We start from the raw sequence: 20877 nt of genomic DNA on the forward strand, positions 1-20877 counted from the left end.
GGTGATGTTTTGCTGGTGTTTGTGCATGGGAGGGGGAGGGGGCCTTTGGGGTTCCAACATCTTTCTGTCATTCATTCTTTGGGGTTTTCTCTTCTGTTTCATGGGTGTCTGTGGAGAGTAAGAATTTCAGTTGTATACTGCATACATTCTCTGATATTAAATGGAATCATCGATCCATTGAACCATGCAAGTTTCCCCCAGGTGCTCTGATTCCCTCCACAATCCCAGTGCAGGGTTGGTGAGTTAACTGGCCACTGGAAATTAACCCCCTAGAGTGTGGGGGTGAGGGGTAGCATCTGGCCTGAGGGCCAGGGGATAGAGTTGATGGAAATGTGAGTAGAGTCAAATGGGTAGGAGAGGGGTTGGTGTAAAAGTGGATTTGATGGGCTGAAGGGTATGTTCCATGGTAACATACCCGTATCGGACTGCAAAGCACTCCAGCGTGTGGTGAAAACTGCCCAGTGGATTATCGGCACCCAATTGCCCACCATTGAGAACATCTACCATAAATGCTGCCTGGGCAGGGCGAAAAGCATTATCAAGGATGCATCTCACCCTAACCATGGACTTTTTACTCTCCTCCCATCCGGTAGGCGCTACAGGAGCCTCCGCTCCCGCACCAGCAGGCACAGAAAGAGCTTCTTCCCTGAGGCTGTGACCCTGCTGAACCTCACATCACAGCGTTAAGCAGTATTGCATCCGTATTGTACTGTCTCAGTACTTTTATATTTGTGTGATGTAGCACTTACTTTTTATTCGCAGTTATTTTGTAAATAACACTATTCTTTGCATTTCTGGTCAGATGCGAACTGCATTTCATTGGCTTTGTATCTGTACTCGGCACAATGATAATAAAGTTGAATCTAATCTAATCTAATAGGTATTGATTTATTATTGTCATCACATATAACAAGATGGCGGGAGGAGAGAGTGCAGCGCGCCGCGCGTGCGCAGCCCTCCAGTGAAAAATGATATCATATCCATTAAATAGGGGCCGTGGACAATTCTGATTTGATGGAGACAGATGTGGAAGCTCAGAGGAACATCTGGAGAAATTTCTGAAATGCCCGTTCACTGCTGTCGTTACTACACGATCGTGAATCTTCCGGAGGGAAGGCCTCAAAATCCCCGGCTTTGCCTGCTGTTGGTGACCGAGATTAAGGTCGAATTGCTCGGATAGAGATGGTTCTCGGTACTCGGTGTTGGAGGGCTGATCAGAGGCTCGAAGTTTTCGGACGACTCAGAGTCGGACTGCGGTCGGGCATGGCAGGGAGAGTTTTTCTTTCTTCTCCCGTCTGCATGGGATGTGGGACATTTGACAGACTTTGAACTTTTTACTGTGCTCATGGACTGTTCTTCATCAAGTTATGGTATTGTTGCACTGTTGTAACTATATGTTATAATTATGTGGTTTTGTTAGTTTTTCAGTCTTGGTCTGTCCTGTGTTTCTGTGTTATCACACTGGAGGAAATATTGTATCATTTCTTAATGCATGCATTACTAAATGACAATAAAAGAGGACTGCGTGTCTTCATAATCTAAGATACACTCAAGTTGGAGGAGCAACAACACGTATACCATCTAGGTAGCCTCCAGCATGACGGCATAAAAATCAATTTCTCCCTCTTCCACTTCTCTCCTTTTCCATTCTCCTCTTCACCTGCCCATCACCTCTGTCTGGTTCCCCTCCTCCTTCTGATTCTTCCATGGTCCACTCTCCTTTCCTATCAGGTTGTTTCTCCTTCAACCCTTTATCTCTTCCACCTATCACCTCCCAGTTTCACATTTCATCTCCCCTCTCCCACCCACCCACCTTGCTTCACCTATCACCCGCCAGTTTGTACCCCTCCCCCCCACCTTCTTATTCTGTCTTCTTCTGCCTTCTGTTCCAGTCCTGATGAAGGGTCTTGGCTCGAAACATCAGCCATTTATTCCTTTCCATATATTCTGCTCAACTTGCTGTGTCCCTCCAACATTGTGTGTGTGTTACTACTGAGAGATAAATCCCAGGTTTCATTCTTGTTATTGAATGGGGTTTCCTTTTCAAGACAACCCCCTCCCCCCAAAGCACTTGTATGTTCTTCAGCTTCAAATCTGCAAATCATAAGGCAAATCAACTTGTGCAAATCGATATCCCACCAGGACTAGCTCCAACCCTTTGTCATCAGATTTCTGAATGGTCATTGAACCCATGAATACGACCTCACTACTTTTTTTTCTCTTTTTGCACTATTTATTAAATGTATCTTTTTTTTAAATGTAGGAAAGATACTAGCATGGATAAAGTTGTGGCTGACTGCCATGGGCAAAGAGTGGTAATAAAAGGAGCCTTTTGTGGTTGGCTGCCTGTGACTCGTGGTGTTCCATGGGGTCTGTGTCAGGACTGATTCCTTTTACGTTATATGTCAATGATTTGGACGATGGAATTGGTGGCTCTGTTGCAAAGTTTATAGATGATACTATCACCTACCAGTAGGTGGAGGGTTAGGTAGCTTTGAGGAAGTAGAGAGGCTACAGAAGAGAAGGACTTAGACAGATTAGGAGAATGGGCAAAGGCATAGCAGATGAAATACAGTGTTGGGCATTATATGCCCATGCACTTTGGTGGAAGAAATAAAAGAGGAAACTATTTTTGAAATGGAGTGAAAATTCAAAACTCTGAGATGCAAAGGGACTTAGGAGTCCTTGTGCAGGATTCCCTAGAGGATAATTTGCAGGTTGAGTCGGTGGTGAAAAAGCCAAATGCGATATTAACATGCATTTCAAGAGGATGAGAATATAAAAGCAGGAATGTAATGTTGAGACTTTCTAAAGCACTGGTGAGGCCTCACTTGGAGTACTGTGAACAGTTTTGGGCCCCTTATCTTAGAAAGGATGTGCTGAAACTGGAGAGGGTTCAAAGGAGGTTCACAAAAATGATTGCAGTACTGAAGAGCTTCTCACATGAAGAGAGTTTGATGGATCTGGGTATCTGCTCACTGCAATTCAGAAGAAATATGGGTGACCTAATTAAAACCTATTGAATGCTGCAAGGCCTCACTAGAGTGGATGCTTCCAATGGTGGGGGAGTCTAGGACCAGAGGATATAATCTCTGAAAAGAAGCGCATCCTTTTAGAGCAGAGATGAGGAGGAATTTCTTTACCCAGACAGTGGTGGATAGGTAGAATTTGTTGTCAGAGGTGGCTGTGGAGGTCAAGTCTTTACAGATATTTAAGACACAGGTTGATAGATTCTTCATATGAAGGGAAATGGGGAGAAGGCAGCAGATTGGGACTGAGAGGGAAAATGGAATAGCCATGATGAAATGGTGGAGCAGACTTGATGGGCCAAATGGCCTAATTCTGCTCCTCTGACTTATGGTCTCATACGTACCTGAATCTTTGAGTGTGTGCCTGCAGGCTCCTGTACCTCTTCCCTGATGGTAACAATGAGAAGAGGGCATGTCCTGGGTGATGGGGGTCTTTAGTGATGGATGCTGTCTCCTTGCAAATGTCCTGGATACTGCTGAGGCTAGAGCTCCTGATGGAGCTCCCCGAGTTCACATTGTGAGCGGTGCCCGTACGATTGGCATTCCTGGCTGAGATTGCAACTTTCTGCAGCTTTTTCTGATCCTGTGCAGTGGCCCCATACCAGATGGTCATGCAACCAGTTAGAATACTCTTCACAGTACAAATTTGCTAGTCTTTGCTGACGTACCTCATCTCCTCAAACAGCTGATGAAATACAGCGACAGGTGCACCTGCTTTGTAACCGCATCAGTATGTTAGGCACAGGACAAATCCTCAGAAATGCTGACTTCCGGGTACTTGAAACTGCTCACCCTTTCCACTGCTGACCCCCTCGATGAAGACTAGTGTGCCTTCCCTCAACTTCCCCTTCCTGATGTCCACAATCAATTCCTCAGTCTTATTGATACAAGGTTGTTGTTGCAACACCCCTCAACAAGATGATCTATCTTATTAATTTGCCCCCCCCGAGATGAATTTTGTAGGACAGATATCAGAACACAGCAGATGTGAGAATGTTTAAATCCCCATGGGAAGACAGAGGAGACCATGCTGTACGTTGGGCTCAGTGGGAGGGCTGTTTCCCACCAGGAACTTCCAAATGTTTCCTGGCTGACTCTGTTGTAGATGCTGCTGCTTAACACTTTGTGAACTTCTATTGACAGGGGACTTCACCTGTACAGAAGTTGGGATGTGGAAAAATAACAAGACAGGACAAGTCCTCCCGCACTGCTCTGCAGGTAAGAGTTGGGACGGTCAGTGAAAGCTGAGGAAACAAAGCTTATAATCGATCTTACTTGCATGTAGTGGAATGGAGTAGTTTGGTGTTGTGTTAAGGCTGATTTATACTTGTGTGTACGGGCTATGCTGTAGGCCTGATTTATACCTTTGCGTAGTCCTACGCCATAGCGAGCATGCGTAGTTGTGTCTGCGTCACTCTGCAATTCACCACCAAAGCGCTAGTTGGCAGTGGGGTTTCTATGCCACTGTGTTGAGTTTCTTCGTGGGAGACGTGGATGAGGAAATGCATTTCAAATGTTTTCGGATGTCGGCAGGTAGATTTGACGATTTGGTTTCGCATCAGTGTACAGACATGGCGGAGAAAAGCAACCGGAAATGCGTAGGAGGAAATGCGATGCTACCAAGTGGACCAATCACAGTTGTTGCGGTCTGTGTCACCGCGACACGTGAGTTACATTTTTGGGGAGGTGCACGTTACCCTACGGGGTAGGGTACACGATACCTACGGCACATATTTGACGCACAAGCATAAATCAGCCATTAGGAGGAAGTACTGGACTTTCAATGACTAGCGTCAGTGAGTCATAGAGAGAAAGAGAGAGTGCAAAATCAGGTTCTTCGGCCCATCAAGTCCATGCTGACCATCAGCCACTGGTTTACACTCATCTCGTTTGGCACTGGAGAAAGTGCAGAGAAGATTGACCAAAATGGTGGCCACACAAGAAACCGTAGGTGCGGGAGTCTAGAGCAAAACACAAAGGCACACCAGAGGAACTTGGCGAGTCAAGCAGCGTGGAGCAATGGAACAGGGGAACAGGACCTTCCACACAAAACATTTTCACATTGAGCGAGCGAGGGCTTTCCTCTTTGGAGTGAAGGAGGATGAGGAGTGACTTGACCGAGGTGTGCAACACAATAAGAGGCATATATCAAGTGGACAACCAGTCTTTTTTTTTAACCCAGGGCAGAAATGGCTAATACAAGGGGGCTTAACTTTAATGTAATTGGAGAAAAGTATAGGAGCGATGTCAGAGTAAGTTTTTACACACAGTGCGGCGGGTGCATGGAATGCCCTGGTCGTAGAGGCAGATACATTCGAGGCATTTAATAAGCTCTAAGATATGCACATGAATGATAGAAAAATGGAGGGCTACGTAGGAGAGAAGGGCTAGATTGATCTTAGAGTAGGCTAAAAGGACAGCACTGCTGTACTGTGCAAAAGTCTTAGAAATATATACAGTATTGCACTGTGCTGCTGCACAAAAAAAAACAAATTTCATAACATCTCTGAGTGATGATAAACCTGATTCTGATATGTGTCTCTGAAAGTGGGAATGGGATAGGGAGAGGGGAATCATGGTTGGGAAAGGGAGAAAGGAGTGGGGAGGGAGTGGGAAGCACCAGAAAGACAATCTGAAATGATCAATAGACCAATTATTCCGAATCAAGTGACTTGCCTGGTGTCTCAGAGCTGGATGTGTCTGCACACACTCCAGCAAACCACCCCTCCCCACTCCACCCGCCCCGTCACTCCTCCTCTGCCACCTGTCCCACACCCGCGGTGCTCCACCCACACCATTCGCAACATCCTTTGCTCCCGCCTGATTTACAGACTGGATCTTCACTCTGTTGACAATACAGTACTATGCAAAAGACCTGGGCACCTTAGCTATATATATCTGCACAGTACTGTAGAGTACATCGTGGTCTCAAGGGCCTGTACTGTTCAATGTAAGCTGTGCCAAACTATTTCAGCTAATGACACCTAAGCCCTTCTGCCCGTGCAATGTCCATACCCCTCCATTTCCTGTATAGTTATGAACCTACATATCTAGCAGCCTCTAAAATGCCTCCTCCACCACCCATTTGACCAGGGGTTCCCCCTTTTCTATGCCATGGACCCTTACCATTAACTGAGGGGTCCATGGACCTTAGGTTGGGAACCCCTGCATTAGACCATAAGACACAGCAGCAAAATTAAGTCATACGGGCCATTAAGTCTGCTGCACCATTCCATCATGGCTGGTTTTTGTATTCTTCTCAACCCATTCTCCTACCACCTGCTATTAACTTCTGGTACCTTTATTAATCAAGAACCTTTCAACCTCCACTTTACATATACCCAATGACCTGATCTCTACAGCTGTTTCTGGCAATAAGTTCTGCAGATTCATTATCCTCTGGCAGGGCATGCTACAAACTTCTATAATCAATAATATACTGCAACTCAGATAACTTCTTTTCGCTGTGCAGCCATTTCTGCTCTCAGACATCCACCCGAAATGCTGACTCTGCTTTTCCCTTCCTTTGCCTGACACATTGTCCATTTCCATATTCCACAAACTTTTATGCTCAGTTATACTCTCTAACTGCCTCTCATTGTCAGGGTTGCTAACAATGTTGGGGAACAAAGAGACAGAGCCATAGATAGAAAACTACAACACAGGAGCAGGTCCTTCGGCCCATCAAATTCATGCCAAATGATTGGAACCCTCGTCTCATCGACCTACACCCAGACCATTGCCCTCCTGTAATGTTGAATCAGGTTTGCAGGTCTAGCAAGTGAGACAGAAAGCACTGTCTTCGAATAAATATCACAATCATTTATTTAGTAAGCAGTAAAAATTCAACCAAACGTTCATGTTCCCCAAGTTACAGACACTATAAAGCTGAATATTCAATAAACATCTTGGATAAATGCATGAACAGAACATTCTTTCCCATTGGCCATGTACGCCATTTAACTTAAACAGAGGGAGAGAGACAAAGAACCTTCCACTTGAACTCTTTATATACCGGATATTTGAAACTAGACACCAGGCAGCTAACTACTGGAAAACACAAAATAATCTGCAGATGCTGTGATCAAAGCAACACTCACAATATGCTGGAAAAACTCAGCAGGTCGGGCAGCATCAGTGGACACGATGAGCCGACATTCCGGCCCGAAACGTCGACTCATCGTTTCCACTGATGCTGCCCGACCTGCTGAGTTTTTCCAGCATATTGTGAGTGCTAACTAATGGAAAGCAGCTGTAGTTTCCAAGCTAACCAATCATGATGGTAGTGACTCTCAACAGTCAGAATAACATGATCCCACAGGACACCTCCCATCCAACCTTCTCTTAAACATTGAAATTGAGCTTGTATGCACCACTTACACCGGCAGCTCGTTCCACAGTCTCATGACCCTCCTGAGTGAAGAACTTTCACCTTAAACATTTAACCTTTCAACCCATGACATTTAGTAGTCTCAGTGGAAATAGCCTGTTTGCATTTACCCTATCTGTAGCTCTCAATAATTTTGTATACTGTACCTTTATCAAATCTTCCCGCAATCTTCTACATTCCAGGGAATAAATTTCTAACCTATTCAATCTTTCCTTATAACCCAGTTAACCACATTATTATTCAGATTGTTGATATAGATGACATACAACAAAGGATCCAGCTGAAAGCCAATTCTTGCGGCACACCACTAGTCAAAGGCCTCCAGTCTGAGAGGCAACCATCTACTACCACTCTCTGGCTTCTCCCACAAAGCCAACGTCTAATCCAATTTCCTCTCTCAGCTTGAATGCCGAGCAACTGAACCACCTTGACCAATCGTCCTTTCGGGACCTTGTCAAATGCATTGCTAAAGTCCACGGACAGTATCCACTGCCTTGCTTTCATCAACTTTCCTGGCAACTTCCTCAAAAAATTCTAAGCCTAATTAGACATGATCTACCATACACAAAGTCATGCTGACGATCCCTAATTGGTCCAAATCTAACCAAATGCTCATATATTCGATCCTTTCAAATTCCATCTAACAACTTTCCCACTACTGATGTCAGGCTCACCAGCTTATAATTTGCTGGTTTAAAATTAGAGCCTTTCTTAAACAGCAGAACATCAGCTATCCTCCAATCCCCTAGCACCTCTCATGTTGCTAAGGATGATTTAAGTATCTCTGCTAAGGCCCCAGCAGTCTGTGAACTTGCCTCCCACAATATCCAAAAGAGCATCTTATCAGGCCCTAATTTGCCTCAAGACAGCAAACACCTCCTCCTCTGTAACCTGTACATGGTCCATGACCTCGCTGCTGCTTTGCCTTACTTCTATAGACTCTGTGTCTGTTTCCCAAGTAATTTAGATTAGAATAGATTATGAGGACAGAATAAACAAATCCATTTAAGATCTCCCCAACTCTTTTGTCTCCACACATAGTGCTATTCTGATCTTCAAGAGGACCAATTTTGTCCCTTATAATCCATCACCTTGTTTACTAGAGCAACCTCGTGCCTTCTTTTAGCCCTCCTGGTTTCTTTCTGAAGTGTTCTATTGCATTTCCTATACTGCTCAAGTACCTCATTTGTTCCTACCTGCCTATACTTGCTATGCATCTCCTTTTTTTCTTAACCAGGGCCTCAATATCTATTTAAAATCAAGGTTCCCTAAAACTGTTATCCTTGCGTTTTCTTCTCACAGGTACATATAAACATGATCTTGGAGTTCACTCACATACGTCCCTCATTGTTAACGTGCAAGTAGGTAGGGTTGTTAAAAAGGCGTATGGTGTGTTGGCCTTCATTAGTTGGGAGATTGAGTTCAAAAGCTCCAACACAATGTTGCAGGTCTAAAAAAACTCTGGTCGGACCACATTTGGGAGGATTTTGTTCCGTTCTGGTCGCCTCGCTATAGGAAAAACGTGGAAGCTTTAGTGAAAATGTAGAGGAGATTTATCTGGATGCTAGATTAGAAAGTGACACTCATGAGGATAGGTTGAGTGAACTAAGACTTTTTTCTTTGGAGAGAAGAAAGATGAGAGGTGACTTAACAGAGGTGTACACGATGAACTAGAGTGGACAGCTAGATTTCTCCCCCAGGCCGGAAAAGGTTAATATGAGGGGGCATACATTTAAGGTGATTGGAGGAAAGTCTGGGGGAGGAATGTCAAAGGCAGGTTTTCTACACGGAGAGTGCTGGGTGTGTGGAACGTGCTGCTGGGGTGGTGGTAGAGGCTGATGTGTTAGGGCATTTCAGAGGCACATGAATGAAAGGAGAATGTAGGGTTATATGGGAGTGAAGAGTTAGATTAATCTTGGAGTAGGCTAAAGGGTTGGCACAACATTGTGGGCTGAATGGCCTGTAGTATGCTGTACTGTTCTTTGTTCTGTTTTGTATTTCACAGCTTTTGTTCATTTTTTTCTGTTCCTAACATCCTCCACTGCTCCATTGACCAAATAATCTCTGCAATGGAAAAATGCTACTCTCAACCAATCAAATGCTTCCTTTATAGACGTGTCAGGTCAGCACCCTTTATCTAGACCAGGAGTTCCCAACCATGGACCTCTATCATTAACTACATGGCCAAGTGGTTAAGGCATTGGACTAGCGATCTGAAGGTCATGGGTTCCAGCCTCAGCCAAGGCAGCGTGTGTGCCCTTGGGCAAGGCACTTAACCACACAATGCTCCAGTCTACCCAGCTGAGAATGGGTGCCGGCAAAAATGCTGGGGGTTAACCTCGCGATAGACTGGCATCCTATCCGGGGAGGTGGGAGTCTCATACTCGCAGTCGCTTCACGCCACAGAAACCTGTTGGGCCACAAGGCATGTGACAGACTTTAATTTAATCTACCATTAACCAAGGCGTCCGCACGGGTACTCAACGATTGCCCGTTTCCCTCCACAGATGCTGCTCAACTCACTGAGCTCCTCCAGCGTCTTTGTGTGTTGTTCCAAGTTGCCCAGAATGTTTCAGTTCTGAGGGGGAGACTGAAGAGACTGGGTCTGTTCTCCCTGGAGCAGAGAAGGGACCAGATACCAGTGTACAAAGTTATGAGCAGCGCAGGGTAGGTAGTAGGAATCTTATCATCAGAACAGAGGTGTCTCAAACCCGAGGGCAAGAGGGAAGAGGGGATTAGGTTAGAATCTTTTTCACCCAAAGGGGGATTGGGATCTAAGATCTGACTGAGGAAGAGACTGCCATGAGATTTAACAAGTATCTAGATGAGCAGTTGAATGACGAAGGCAAACACAGTGCTGGGAAAGGGATCAGTACAGATGGGGGTTTGTGGGCTGTGGACAGCTGGTATAGAGAGGAGTTGAGGGCAGTATGGATCAGACTCAACAGAAGAGTCAGGCTTGATGGGCCGAGTGGCCTATGCCTGCTCCCAGTTGGTCTGTGCTTGAGTCCCATGGTGTTAATTGAGTAACAGAGAGGCTGAATATTTTACTGCCAACTCAGGAGCTTTGCTGATCTTACTGCTTAGAGGTGCGATGAAGCGAGAACAAGAAAGAAGAGAGGGATAGAGAGAGAAAGAAATAAAGACGGAAAGAAAAAAGAGAGGGCGAGGGAGAAAGAGTCACAGAGAGAGAGAGAGAATGAGAGGCAAGGTGAGGGAGAATAAAGGGAGTGTGTGAGAGAAAGATGGAGGCCCACAGGGAGGAGACAGAGAGACAGCCAGAAAGAATTTGAGAGAAATGGAGAGTGACAGAGAAACAGCCAGAGACAGACGTATAGCAAGAGAGGGGAGAGAGATAAAGAGAGGGAGAAATAGAGAGAAAGAAGAGAAGGAGAGAAGAGAAACAGAGAGAGCAAGCTATGGAGAGAAAAATGAACGAGAGAGGGAAAACAGAGAGTGAGAGAATGAAAGGGGGGTGAGAAAGAGAGAAACGGGCCGAGAGAGGGGGGGAAAGGTGAATGAGAGGGAGAGGAAGAGAAATCTGCGAGGGGCAGGGCTGGAGAAACAGGAAGGGAGAGAGGAATGGTGTGTGACGAAGAGAGAGAAAGAGGGCCACGGAGAGAGAAAGAGAAACGGCTGGAGAGAGGGGCGGCGCGTTTGAAGGAATTAAGAGTGAGAAAGGGGAAGTGAGAGGAAATGTATTTCGGCCCATTAAACCTGTATGGAAATCCTACCGAAACGAGGGAGGGCACGTAAACTCGCAACAGGAGCTCTGTGGGCTGTAGTCCCGGCGCCGGCGCCGCGCCCGAACTGGTGCCTGGGCCAATCTCTCACCGACTGATCTGACCCCTCTCTTCTCCTTTCATCCCCACCACCTTCCCCGCTCTCCTGCAGTGTGCGGTAGACCGAGCAACCCCGTCACGTTCCGGGAGCGGGTGCTGCGGGGCTCCGTGGCGAAGAGGGGCAACTTCCCGTGGCTGGTGCGCTTCGGCGGGGTGCAGGGCGCGGGGGCGCTGCTCTCAGAGCGCTGGGTGCTGACGGCCGCCCATGTCGTGCATGACCTGCGGGAGCACAGTCTATTCGCCGGCTTCACTGACTTGCGGCGGCGGGACCAAGCCCAACGCCTCTCGGCCGACCGGATCTTCATACACCAGGGCTACCAGCAGTCCCTGCTCGATGGCGTCCACAACTACGATAACGACATCGCCTTGGTGCGGCTCCGCTCGCCGGTGACCCTGGGGCCTGACGTCTCCCCCATCTGTCTCCCCGAGAGAGCGCAGTCGGGGCCGCTGCTGAGGCAGATGGGGCTGGTGGCCGGCTGGGGAGTGACGGAAAACAATACGCTGCCTGCCGAGCTGATGTACACCCGGCTCCCGGTGCTGGATCTGGATAGGTGTCGGCAAACAGTGGCCCAGGACCCGGTCACGGTCACCAACAACATGATCTGTGCCGGCGAAGTAGCGGTGGAAGAGGGTGGTGTTGGCTCAGATACATGCCAGGGAGATAGCGGGGGGGCTTTTGTCTTCCCCTTCCCCAAGCCCAGGAACGACCGCTTCTACGTCGGGGGTATTGTGTCTTGGGGTGTCAAGTGCGGCACGGTGGGATTTTACACCAAGGTGGTCAATTACCTGGACTGGATAGAGCAGATTATGGAGAAGAACTAACATCCCGGAAAGGGCTTCAGCCCGATCAAATCAGACAACTGCCCTCTTTGCCCCAGAACAGGCCCTCTTGGAGCTACATATCTAAACCATCAATCGAACCCTTCCCTCATACACAGCAAAACACATCAAAGTTGCTGGTGAACGCAGCAGGCCAGGCAGCATCTCTAGGAAAAGGTACAATCGACGTTTCGGGCCGACACCCTTCGTCAGGACGTAGAAGCGGTCCTGACGAAGGGTCTTGGCCCGAAACGTTGACTGTACCTCTTCCTAGAGATGCTGCCTGGCCTGCTGCGTTCACCAGCAACTTTGATGTGTGTTGCTTGAATTTCCAGCATCTGCAGAATTCCTCGTATCTGCAGATTTCCTCGTGTTTGCCTTATACACAGCTTCCATTTTCTCTTACCCACCAATGTATCTTAACTGCCCCTACCACCAACCTCAACAGTGTGTTCTGCGAACCGACCACTCTCTGAATCAGAATCGAGTTTATTATCACTAAGAAATGTCGTGAAATTTGTTTTGTGGCTGCAGTGTTTCACAGTAGTGTGGTGGTTAGCACCATGCTTTACAGGGCAGGCGACCCAGGTTCAAACCCACATGGCCTGTGAGAGTTTGTACATCCTTCCTGTTTCCCACGGTTCAAAGACCTGTAAGGAGTTTGTGCTCCTGTTTCCTCCCACAGTGATTAAACAGGATTAAATTGGGGGATTGCTGGGCAGAGAACGTCGCACTGTATCCCAATAAATAAATAAATACTGTACAAACAAGCAATAAATAAATCAGTGAGTTCAAATGGTTCGATTTTAATATTAGAGTTCCACCCGTCACCCTGCCTTGGATAGGGTTTCACATGTCTTCACCTACCACCCCACCAGCCTCCACGTCCAGCACATAATTCTCCGAAACTTCCGCCACCTCCAACTGGATCCCACCACCAATCACATCTTTCCCTCCGTCCCTCACCCCCCGACACTCACACTTTCTGCTTTCCGCGACTCCCTTGTCCATTCGTCCCTCCCCATTGATCTCCCTCCTGGCTCTTATCCTTGCAAGTGAAACAGGTGCTACATCTGCCCCTTACATCTCCTCCCCTCACTACCATTCAGGGCCCCAAACAGTCCCTCCAGGGGAGGCGACATTTCACCTGTGAGTCTGTTGGGGTCACATAGTGTGTTCGGTGCTCCCGGTGTGGGCTCCTGTATATCGGTGAGACCCGATGCAGATTCGCCGAGCACCGTACTCCGCCAAAAAAAAAGTGGGATCTCCCAGGGGCCACTCATTTTAATGCCACTTCCCATTCCGATATGTCCGTCTATGGCCTCCTCCACTGTCGTGATGAGGCAACACTTAAGTTGGAGAAACAACACCTGATATTCTGTTTGGGTTGCCTCCAACCTGATAGCATGAATATCGATGTATCAGATTTAGGATAAGGCCACCCCCTCCCTTTCACCATTTCCCATCCCCCTTTCCCTCTCTCACCTTATCTACCTGCCTGCCCATCGCCTCCCTCTGGTGCTCCTCCCTCCTTTTTCTTTCTTCCACGGCCTTCTGTTTCACAATGGGGTGCTGGGAACGGACCCAAACGCAAGACACAGACACCGAAGTACAAGGAACAGAACTTGACAGGGTAGGGACGTGACAGGATTCGGACCAGGAGCAGAGACAAGAATGCAGACTTGGGCTAGGGAAAGCGGGACCAGGACTAGGAACCATAGGCTAGGAGACGAGGCTTTGACTCCAAGCCCGAGACAGGACAAGGACCCAGAACCTGGGTCTTGCCTCGGGCTTGGACCCCAGAACCAGGCAAGAACATGACATGGCTTCAGGACAGGACATGGCGGGGTCTAGAGGCCTCAGCTTGGAGACAGGCTGGGGCCTTTGCTCTTGAGGCTGAGGTCTTGGGTTTTGAGCTTGGCTGCAGGCTGGGGTCTTGGGTCTTGAGCCTGGCTGCAGGCTGGGGTCTTGGGTCTTGAGCCTGGCTGCAGGCTGGGGTCTTGGGTCTTGAGCCTGGCTGCAGGCTGGGGTCTTGGGTCTTGAGCCTGGCTGCAGGCTGGGGTCTTCAGCCTAGTGTTCTTGGAGCTTGGCTTGGGATCCTCGAGGCTAGTGTTCTTGGGAGCTTGGCTTAGGATCCTCGAGGCTTGGGTTCCTGGAGCTTGGCTGCGGGATCCTTGAAGCTTGGGTTCTTGGGGCTTGGCTATGGGATCCTCGAGGCTTGGGTACTTGGAGCTTGGCTGCGGGATCTTTGAGGCTGGCTTGGGTTCTTGGAGCTTGGCTGTGGGATCTTTGAGGCTTGGGTTCTTGGAGCTTGGCTGTGGGATCTTTGAAGCTTGGGTTCTTGGAGCTTGGCTGCGGGATCCTCAAGGCTTGGGTTCTTGGAGCTTGGCTGCGGGATCTTCGTCTTGAAATGCAGAGGCTGGAGCTGAGAGACCGACTGGGAACTGAACATCAACATAGAACCAGGACTTGTCCTTCGAAAAGCAAGAACTCATCGTTAACACAACACCAACATGAGACCGGACAGTACATAGACATAGAGCCAGGACTTATACTAAGGCAAGCCGGGACTCAACTTCTCCACACCAAGGTGGGACAGGACCATCCATTGGGTAACGGCAGAATGGCCAGACAGGGCAACGGCAAAACGGCCTGACTTACCCCATACAGGCAAGGACAAGAAGAGACAAACACCAAAGAATGACAGACAGTTTCATCTCTGCTCGGTGGAAGCTCCGAGTCGCAGTTACAGCCAGCAACCTCCACTGGCTACGGAAACAGCCGGATCCCTACCTAGCTCGGAGTGGCTGGCACCCACTCAGCTGGCCCAGGAAACAGCCAAATCCATACCACAAAGACCACTCCAACAAGTGGCAACAAGGCTCCATGAAGCAGTGGTCCTCCAACCAGGCCTAGAGATCACAAATGGTTTCACTAGCCTTCCAGCAGCAGGTTGCTCTAAGGAAGACTGACAAGACAAACCAGCAGACCACACCCAAACCCAAGGCTACTTAAATTCCAAGCCCAAAGATGGGAATCAAATGCCTATGATTAATTCAACCAAACAAGGGACAGCTGGAAGACCCGGAGTCCTGAGTCCACGGACCGGACCGTGAACCGGAATGCAGACTTCACGGACTGGACCATGACATTCTGTCTCTTTCACCGATCAACTTTCCAGCTCTTAACTTCATCCCTACCCCTCCAGGTTTTACCTATCTTCTGGTGTTTCTCTCTCCCCTCCCACCACCTTTCCTCCAGTCCCGCGGGAGGAACAACCGAAACATCGACTGTACTCTTTTCCACAGATGTTGCCTGGCCTGCTGAGTTCCTCCAGCACTTTGTGTGTGCTGCAGGCTAAGCCTACTGACCATGTTGTCTGGATGCAAGAGTAACAAACCAAAGACCTGAAGGATACCTCAAATGAATCGTCGGGATACAATATGCTTATTTTCAATTACCCACAGAGTCACAGCTGACCAGGAGCCTTGCAGTATGGTACGCGCTTTCATGCTTTTGATTTTTCTGCCCGTTGGGAGAGTGTGAACAGAAAGAATGTCTCAGGTGAGAGGGGTCTTTTCTATATACTCGCTGCTTTACGAAGGCAGTGCGAAGTACAGAGTCCAAGGAGGGGAGACTGTCTTCTGGGACATGAACTCACAGAGACACCAACCGGCCTAGACGGGTCAAATGGCCTTTGGTTCATGAATCCGTGACTCCCCTTCCGACAGGTTGATAGTCATGTGTTCTGGTGAATAACGGACTCCGTGCGGAGATCCTGACTCCAGTTGAGCATTAAAGAGCTGTCACTCTAGCCAGTCCTTTCAGGGTCCAATGCTGTTGGTGATCCAGGTTACTCGGACATCATGGGACTGAGGTTAGTGGCGTTCAGGTGAGTAGTCTAGAGAGGAACCTTTTCCCCATCTCCCCAACTACCCTCAGTGAAGCAGCCAACACAATCAAGGAGCCCCCTCACATGGGACAACACAAATCCCGGTTCCCATCGGGCAGAAGGTTTAAAGGTCTGAAAGCACGACCCGCCAGTTTTTATCCCGCTGTTATAAAACTATTGAATGGTTCTGTTGTGTGATGAGCAACACAGACACTCTCTCACACGCTCCCACCTCCCTCACTCACTCCCCTTCTCTCACTCTCTCACTCAATGTTGCCCCTGATAAAGGATATCTACCTGATACGTCATCTATTCTTTTCACTCCACAGATGCAGCATAACTTGATGAGTTCCTCCAGCATTTTGCGTGTGCTGCTCCCGATTTCCAGCGTCCGCAGTCTCTCTTGCACCTTACAGTCTGCCTGCACCGCACTTTCTCTGCAACTGTTATTCTTTTCCAATGCAATGATGTGATGACGTTTGGCATATTTGATAGGATATTTATTAGTAGGAGTCATAGGATTTGAAGAGAAGGCAAGAAGGTTAGGTTGAGAGGGATAAAATATCAGTATGATGGATCGGCAGAGCAGTCTAACCTTATTCTGCTCCTATGCGGACATGATGTGTGTGGATGGCATGCAAAACATTTTTCTGTACATATGACAACAATGAACCAATTTACCAATTACATTAAATCTCTCACTCCACCTTACCTTCGCCCACACTCATTCATTCCTGTTCTATGACATGAGCGAACATGGTCTTTCCATGACCATGACTGTTTTTGGTAAATTTTTCTACAGAAGTGGTTTGCCATTGTCTTCATTTGGGCAGTGTCTTTCCAAGACTGGTGACCCCAGCCATTATCAATCTTAAGAGATTGTCTGCCTGGCGTCAGTGGTCACATAACCAGGATTGTGGTCTGCACCGGCTGCTCGTACCGGCTCCCATGGCTTCAGATGACCCTGATCCAGGGTGGGGGGGGGCAGGGTGCTGAACTACTGCTACCTCTACTTCTTATTCTTTGCAGCTTGCCAGGTTTCTCTTTCCAGGGGCAGTTTTTCAAGTTGTCCCCAGGTGTGGGCCATCTTGGAGATCCTCCCTCTCTCAGGGATGAGCTCTTTGGAAGTTCTGTTGCATTTCTGTAGCTCTGGGTTTTTATGAGACGGGTATGCCAGGCCCATGCCCAACCCTCCTTTCACAGCCGGGCTTGGGACCAACCATTTACTCTACCCACACCCTTCATATTCCATACACCTCAGTGAAGACATTGGTTCCCACACCACCAGGTTCAGGAACAATTTTTACCCTATAATGATCAGGCTCCTGAACCAGTGTGGATATCTTGACTCACTCCAATACTGAACTGATTCCTATGGACTCACTTTCAAGGACTTTACAACTCATATTCTCTGTATTATTTTTTTCCTTGGATGTGTGCAGTTTGTCTTCTTTTCCACATTGGTTGTTTGTCCATTTCTGTGTGTTATATGATGACATGTACATACTTCAATAATAAATTTACTTCAAAATTTGAACTTAACTTTGAAGTCTCCCCTTGCTTTGTGCTTCAGGGAAAACTACCCACTCTTTCTAATCTTCCTTGAAGCTACAACCTTTCATTCCTGGTAATGATACCTAAATCTCCCCTACACACACTCCAGCCTAATCAAGTCTGTCTTATAATATGTGTACTACAACTGTACACAGGGTCTAACTAGAGCCAAACATAGTTCCATAAAGCCTCTCTGCTCTTGTATTCTGCCAGGCTCAGAACGCGAATTACAAATAGACTCAGAAACAGAATTAGAATCAGAATCCAGATCAGGAACTACCTGAATCACAATCATGTTTGCTATTATTGACAAACCGTATGTCTTGAGATTTGTTGTTTTGTGTCAGCAGTCAAGTGCAATCTATTAAAATGTTGCTCTAAGTTACAGTAAGAAATATATTTTTAAAAGTAGTGCAAAAAGGGAGCAAAATAGTGAGATAGTATTCATGGTTCATTGTCTGCTCAGAAATTGGTGGCGGAGGGGAAGAAGCTGTTCCTAAAACATTGAGAATGGGTCTTCTGGTTCCTGTACCTTCTCCGTGATGGTAATAATGCAAAGAAGGCGAGTCCTGGGTGGTGAGGGTCCTTAACAATGCATGCCGCCTTCTTGAGCAACACACACAAAATGCTGGTGGAACACAGCAGGCCAGGCAGCATCTATATCTTTATCTATATGAAGGGTCTCAATCCAAAACGTTGACTGTACTTCTTCCTATAGATGCTGCCTGGCCTGCTGCATTCCACCAGCATTTCGTGTGTGTGTTGCTTGAATTTCCAGCATCTGCAGATTTTCTCGTGTTTGCGCCTTCTTGAGAATGCCTTTTTGAAGATGTCTTCATTGGTGGAGAGGATAGTGCCCATGATGTAGATGGCTGAGTTTAGAACTCCCTGCAGATTTTTCCAGTACTATGTGGTGGCCCCTCCATACCAGGTGGTGATGTAATTAGCCACAATGCTCACCGTGGTGCATCTGTAGAAAGTTTCTAGAGTCGTTGGTGTCATACCAAGAAATGCATCAAGTTTATCTTTCTTGCCACACTAATGACCTGCCCTTCTTCTTTTAAGGATCTCAGATTTTCACTTCTATGTCCATGTCTTTCTCAGTGCCTTCACTTGGCTGTCAGAGGCTGTTTGAGGCACACTCGATTGGGAGCTCGTCCCCATTACCACCCCTAGTTATAACAACCTTTTCACTTGTAGGTCCACCTCTTCCTCAGTGACTTTATTGTCTTCCCACTTACTAACTCCTTGTGATGAGAGGAAGAAAATCAGAGTTGCAGCTTTATACATGTTTGGTTAGGCCACATGTGGACTACCGTGTGCAGTTCTGGTCATCCAATTATAGGAAGAAAGTGGAGGCTTTGGAGATTTAGGCACAGTGCGTATGCCAATTATGAATTCGCCAACTGTTGTCGGCAGAATTTCAGATGGTGGCGAGGAGGCATACGGAATTGAGATAGATCAAAAACCTTGTCGCAACAACAACCTTGCACTCAACGTCAGTAAGACCAAGGAATTTATTGTGGACCAGGAAGGGCAAATCGAGGGATCATACACCGGTCCTTATCGATGAGCCAGCAGTGGAAAGAGTGAACAGGTTCACTTTCTGGGATGTCAACATCTCTGCAGATCTATCCTGGTCCCAGCATACTGTTGTAATTATAAAGAAGGCCAGCCAGTGGGTATATTTCATTAGGAGATTCGGTATCTCACCAAGGACTCCGGCAGATTTTTACAGATGTCCATTTGGGAGCATTTGGTTGGTTATATCACAGTCTGGTGTGGAGCGGCCAGTGCACAGGATCAGAACTAGCTTCTAAGGGTTGTAAACTTAGCCAGCCTGATCATGGGCGCTAGTCTCCCACCACCATGAACATCTTCAAAAGGCAAAGACCCAAAAATGCGGCATCCATGATCAAGAGTCCTCACCATCTAGGACATACTGTCTTCTCATTACTGCCACCGGAGACCGAAGAAGCACAGTCAATGGTTTAGGATCAGCTCCTTCTCCACTGACTGTGCTTCTTCAGGCTCTGGTGGCTGACAAGAGCAGTCAAATCCAGCATATAAGCCAAAGGGAGAGCATACAATAGAGCAAAAGTTAATGGAAAGCTAGAGGATTGGGAAGCCTTTAAAAACCAACAGAAGGCAAATAAGTCATAAAGCGGGAAAAGATGGAATACAAAAGTAAGCCTGCCAATAGTATTAAAGAGAATACCGAAAGATTCTTCAGATACATAACATGTGAAAGAGAGGCAAGAGTAGATATCCGACCATTGGAAAACAATGCAGGAGAGGTAGTAATGGGGTCAAGGAAATGACGGGTGAACTGAATAAGTATTTTGCACCAATTTTTACCATAGAAGATACTTGCAGTATGCCAGAAGTTCAAGAGTGTCAGGGGACAGAAGTGTGTGTGGAAATTGCCATTACTAGGGAGAAGGTTTTTGGGAACCTGAAAGGTATGAACTAGTTGGTATGCACCACACAGTACTGAAGCAGGTGGCTGAAGAGATTGTGGAGGCATTAGTAATGATATGTCAAATTATTCTGGCATGGTTCTAGGGGAATGGAAAATTGCAAGTGTCGCTCCACTCTTCAAGACAGGAGAGAGGCAGAAGTAACAAAATTATAGGCCAGTTAGTCTGACCTCAGTGGTTGGAGTCAATTGTTGAGGATGTTGTTTTGAGTTATTTGGAGGCACATGACAAAGTACGTTGTAGTCAGTATGGTTTCCTTAAGGGAAAATCTTGCCTGACAAACCTGTTGGAATTCTTTGAAGAAATAGCTAGAGAAAAGAGAATTGTCGGATGTTGTGCACTTGGAATTTTAGAAGGTCTTTGACAAGATGCCACATATGAGGCTGTTTAACACATTAAGAGCCCATACTTTTACAGGAAATGCTAGCATGGGTAGAGCAGTGGCTGATTGTCAGGAGACAAAGAGTGGGAATGAAGGGAAGCTTTTCTGATTGGCTGCCAGTGACTAGTGGTGTTGCACAGAGGTTGGAGCTGGGACCGCTTCTTTTTGCGTTATATATGTCAATGATTTGGATGACAAAATTGGTGGCTTTTTGTCTAGTTTTGCAGATGATACAAAGATAGGTGGAGGGGCAGGTAGTTTTGAGGAAGTAGAGAGGGTACTGGCAGACTTGCGCAGTTTAGGGTAATGGACAAAGAAGTAGCAGATGGAAAACTGTCAGGAAGTGTATGGTCATGCACTTTGGTAGAGGAAATAAAAGCATGGACTGTTTTCTAAATGGAGAGAAAATTCAAAAATATGAGATGCAAAGGAACTTGAGAGTGCTCGTGCAGGATTCGCTGAAGCTGAACTTTTAGTTTGAGTCAGTGG

The 20877-nt window shown here is 47.1% G+C and overlaps 1 protein-coding gene across 1 annotated transcript in view; it reads left to right on the forward strand.

The window, feature by feature from the left end:
* The window catches only part of LOC140198376 (uncharacterized), a 141538-nt gene that overhangs the window by 75542 nt on the left and 45119 nt on the right, over window positions 1-20877 (forward strand). Inside the window, exons 8-9 of the mRNA XM_072259471.1 lie at window positions 4173-4247; window positions 11314-12081. Of these exons, the coding sequence (XP_072115572.1) occupies window positions 4173-4247; window positions 11314-12081 (843 nt within the window). The remainder of the gene's footprint in view (window positions 1-4172; window positions 4248-11313; window positions 12082-20877) is intronic.

Source organism: Mobula birostris, chromosome 5 (genome assembly GCF_030028105.1).
Source record: "Mobula birostris isolate sMobBir1 chromosome 5, sMobBir1.hap1, whole genome shotgun sequence".
NCBI lineage: Eukaryota > Metazoa > Chordata > Chondrichthyes > Myliobatiformes > Myliobatidae > Mobula > Mobula birostris.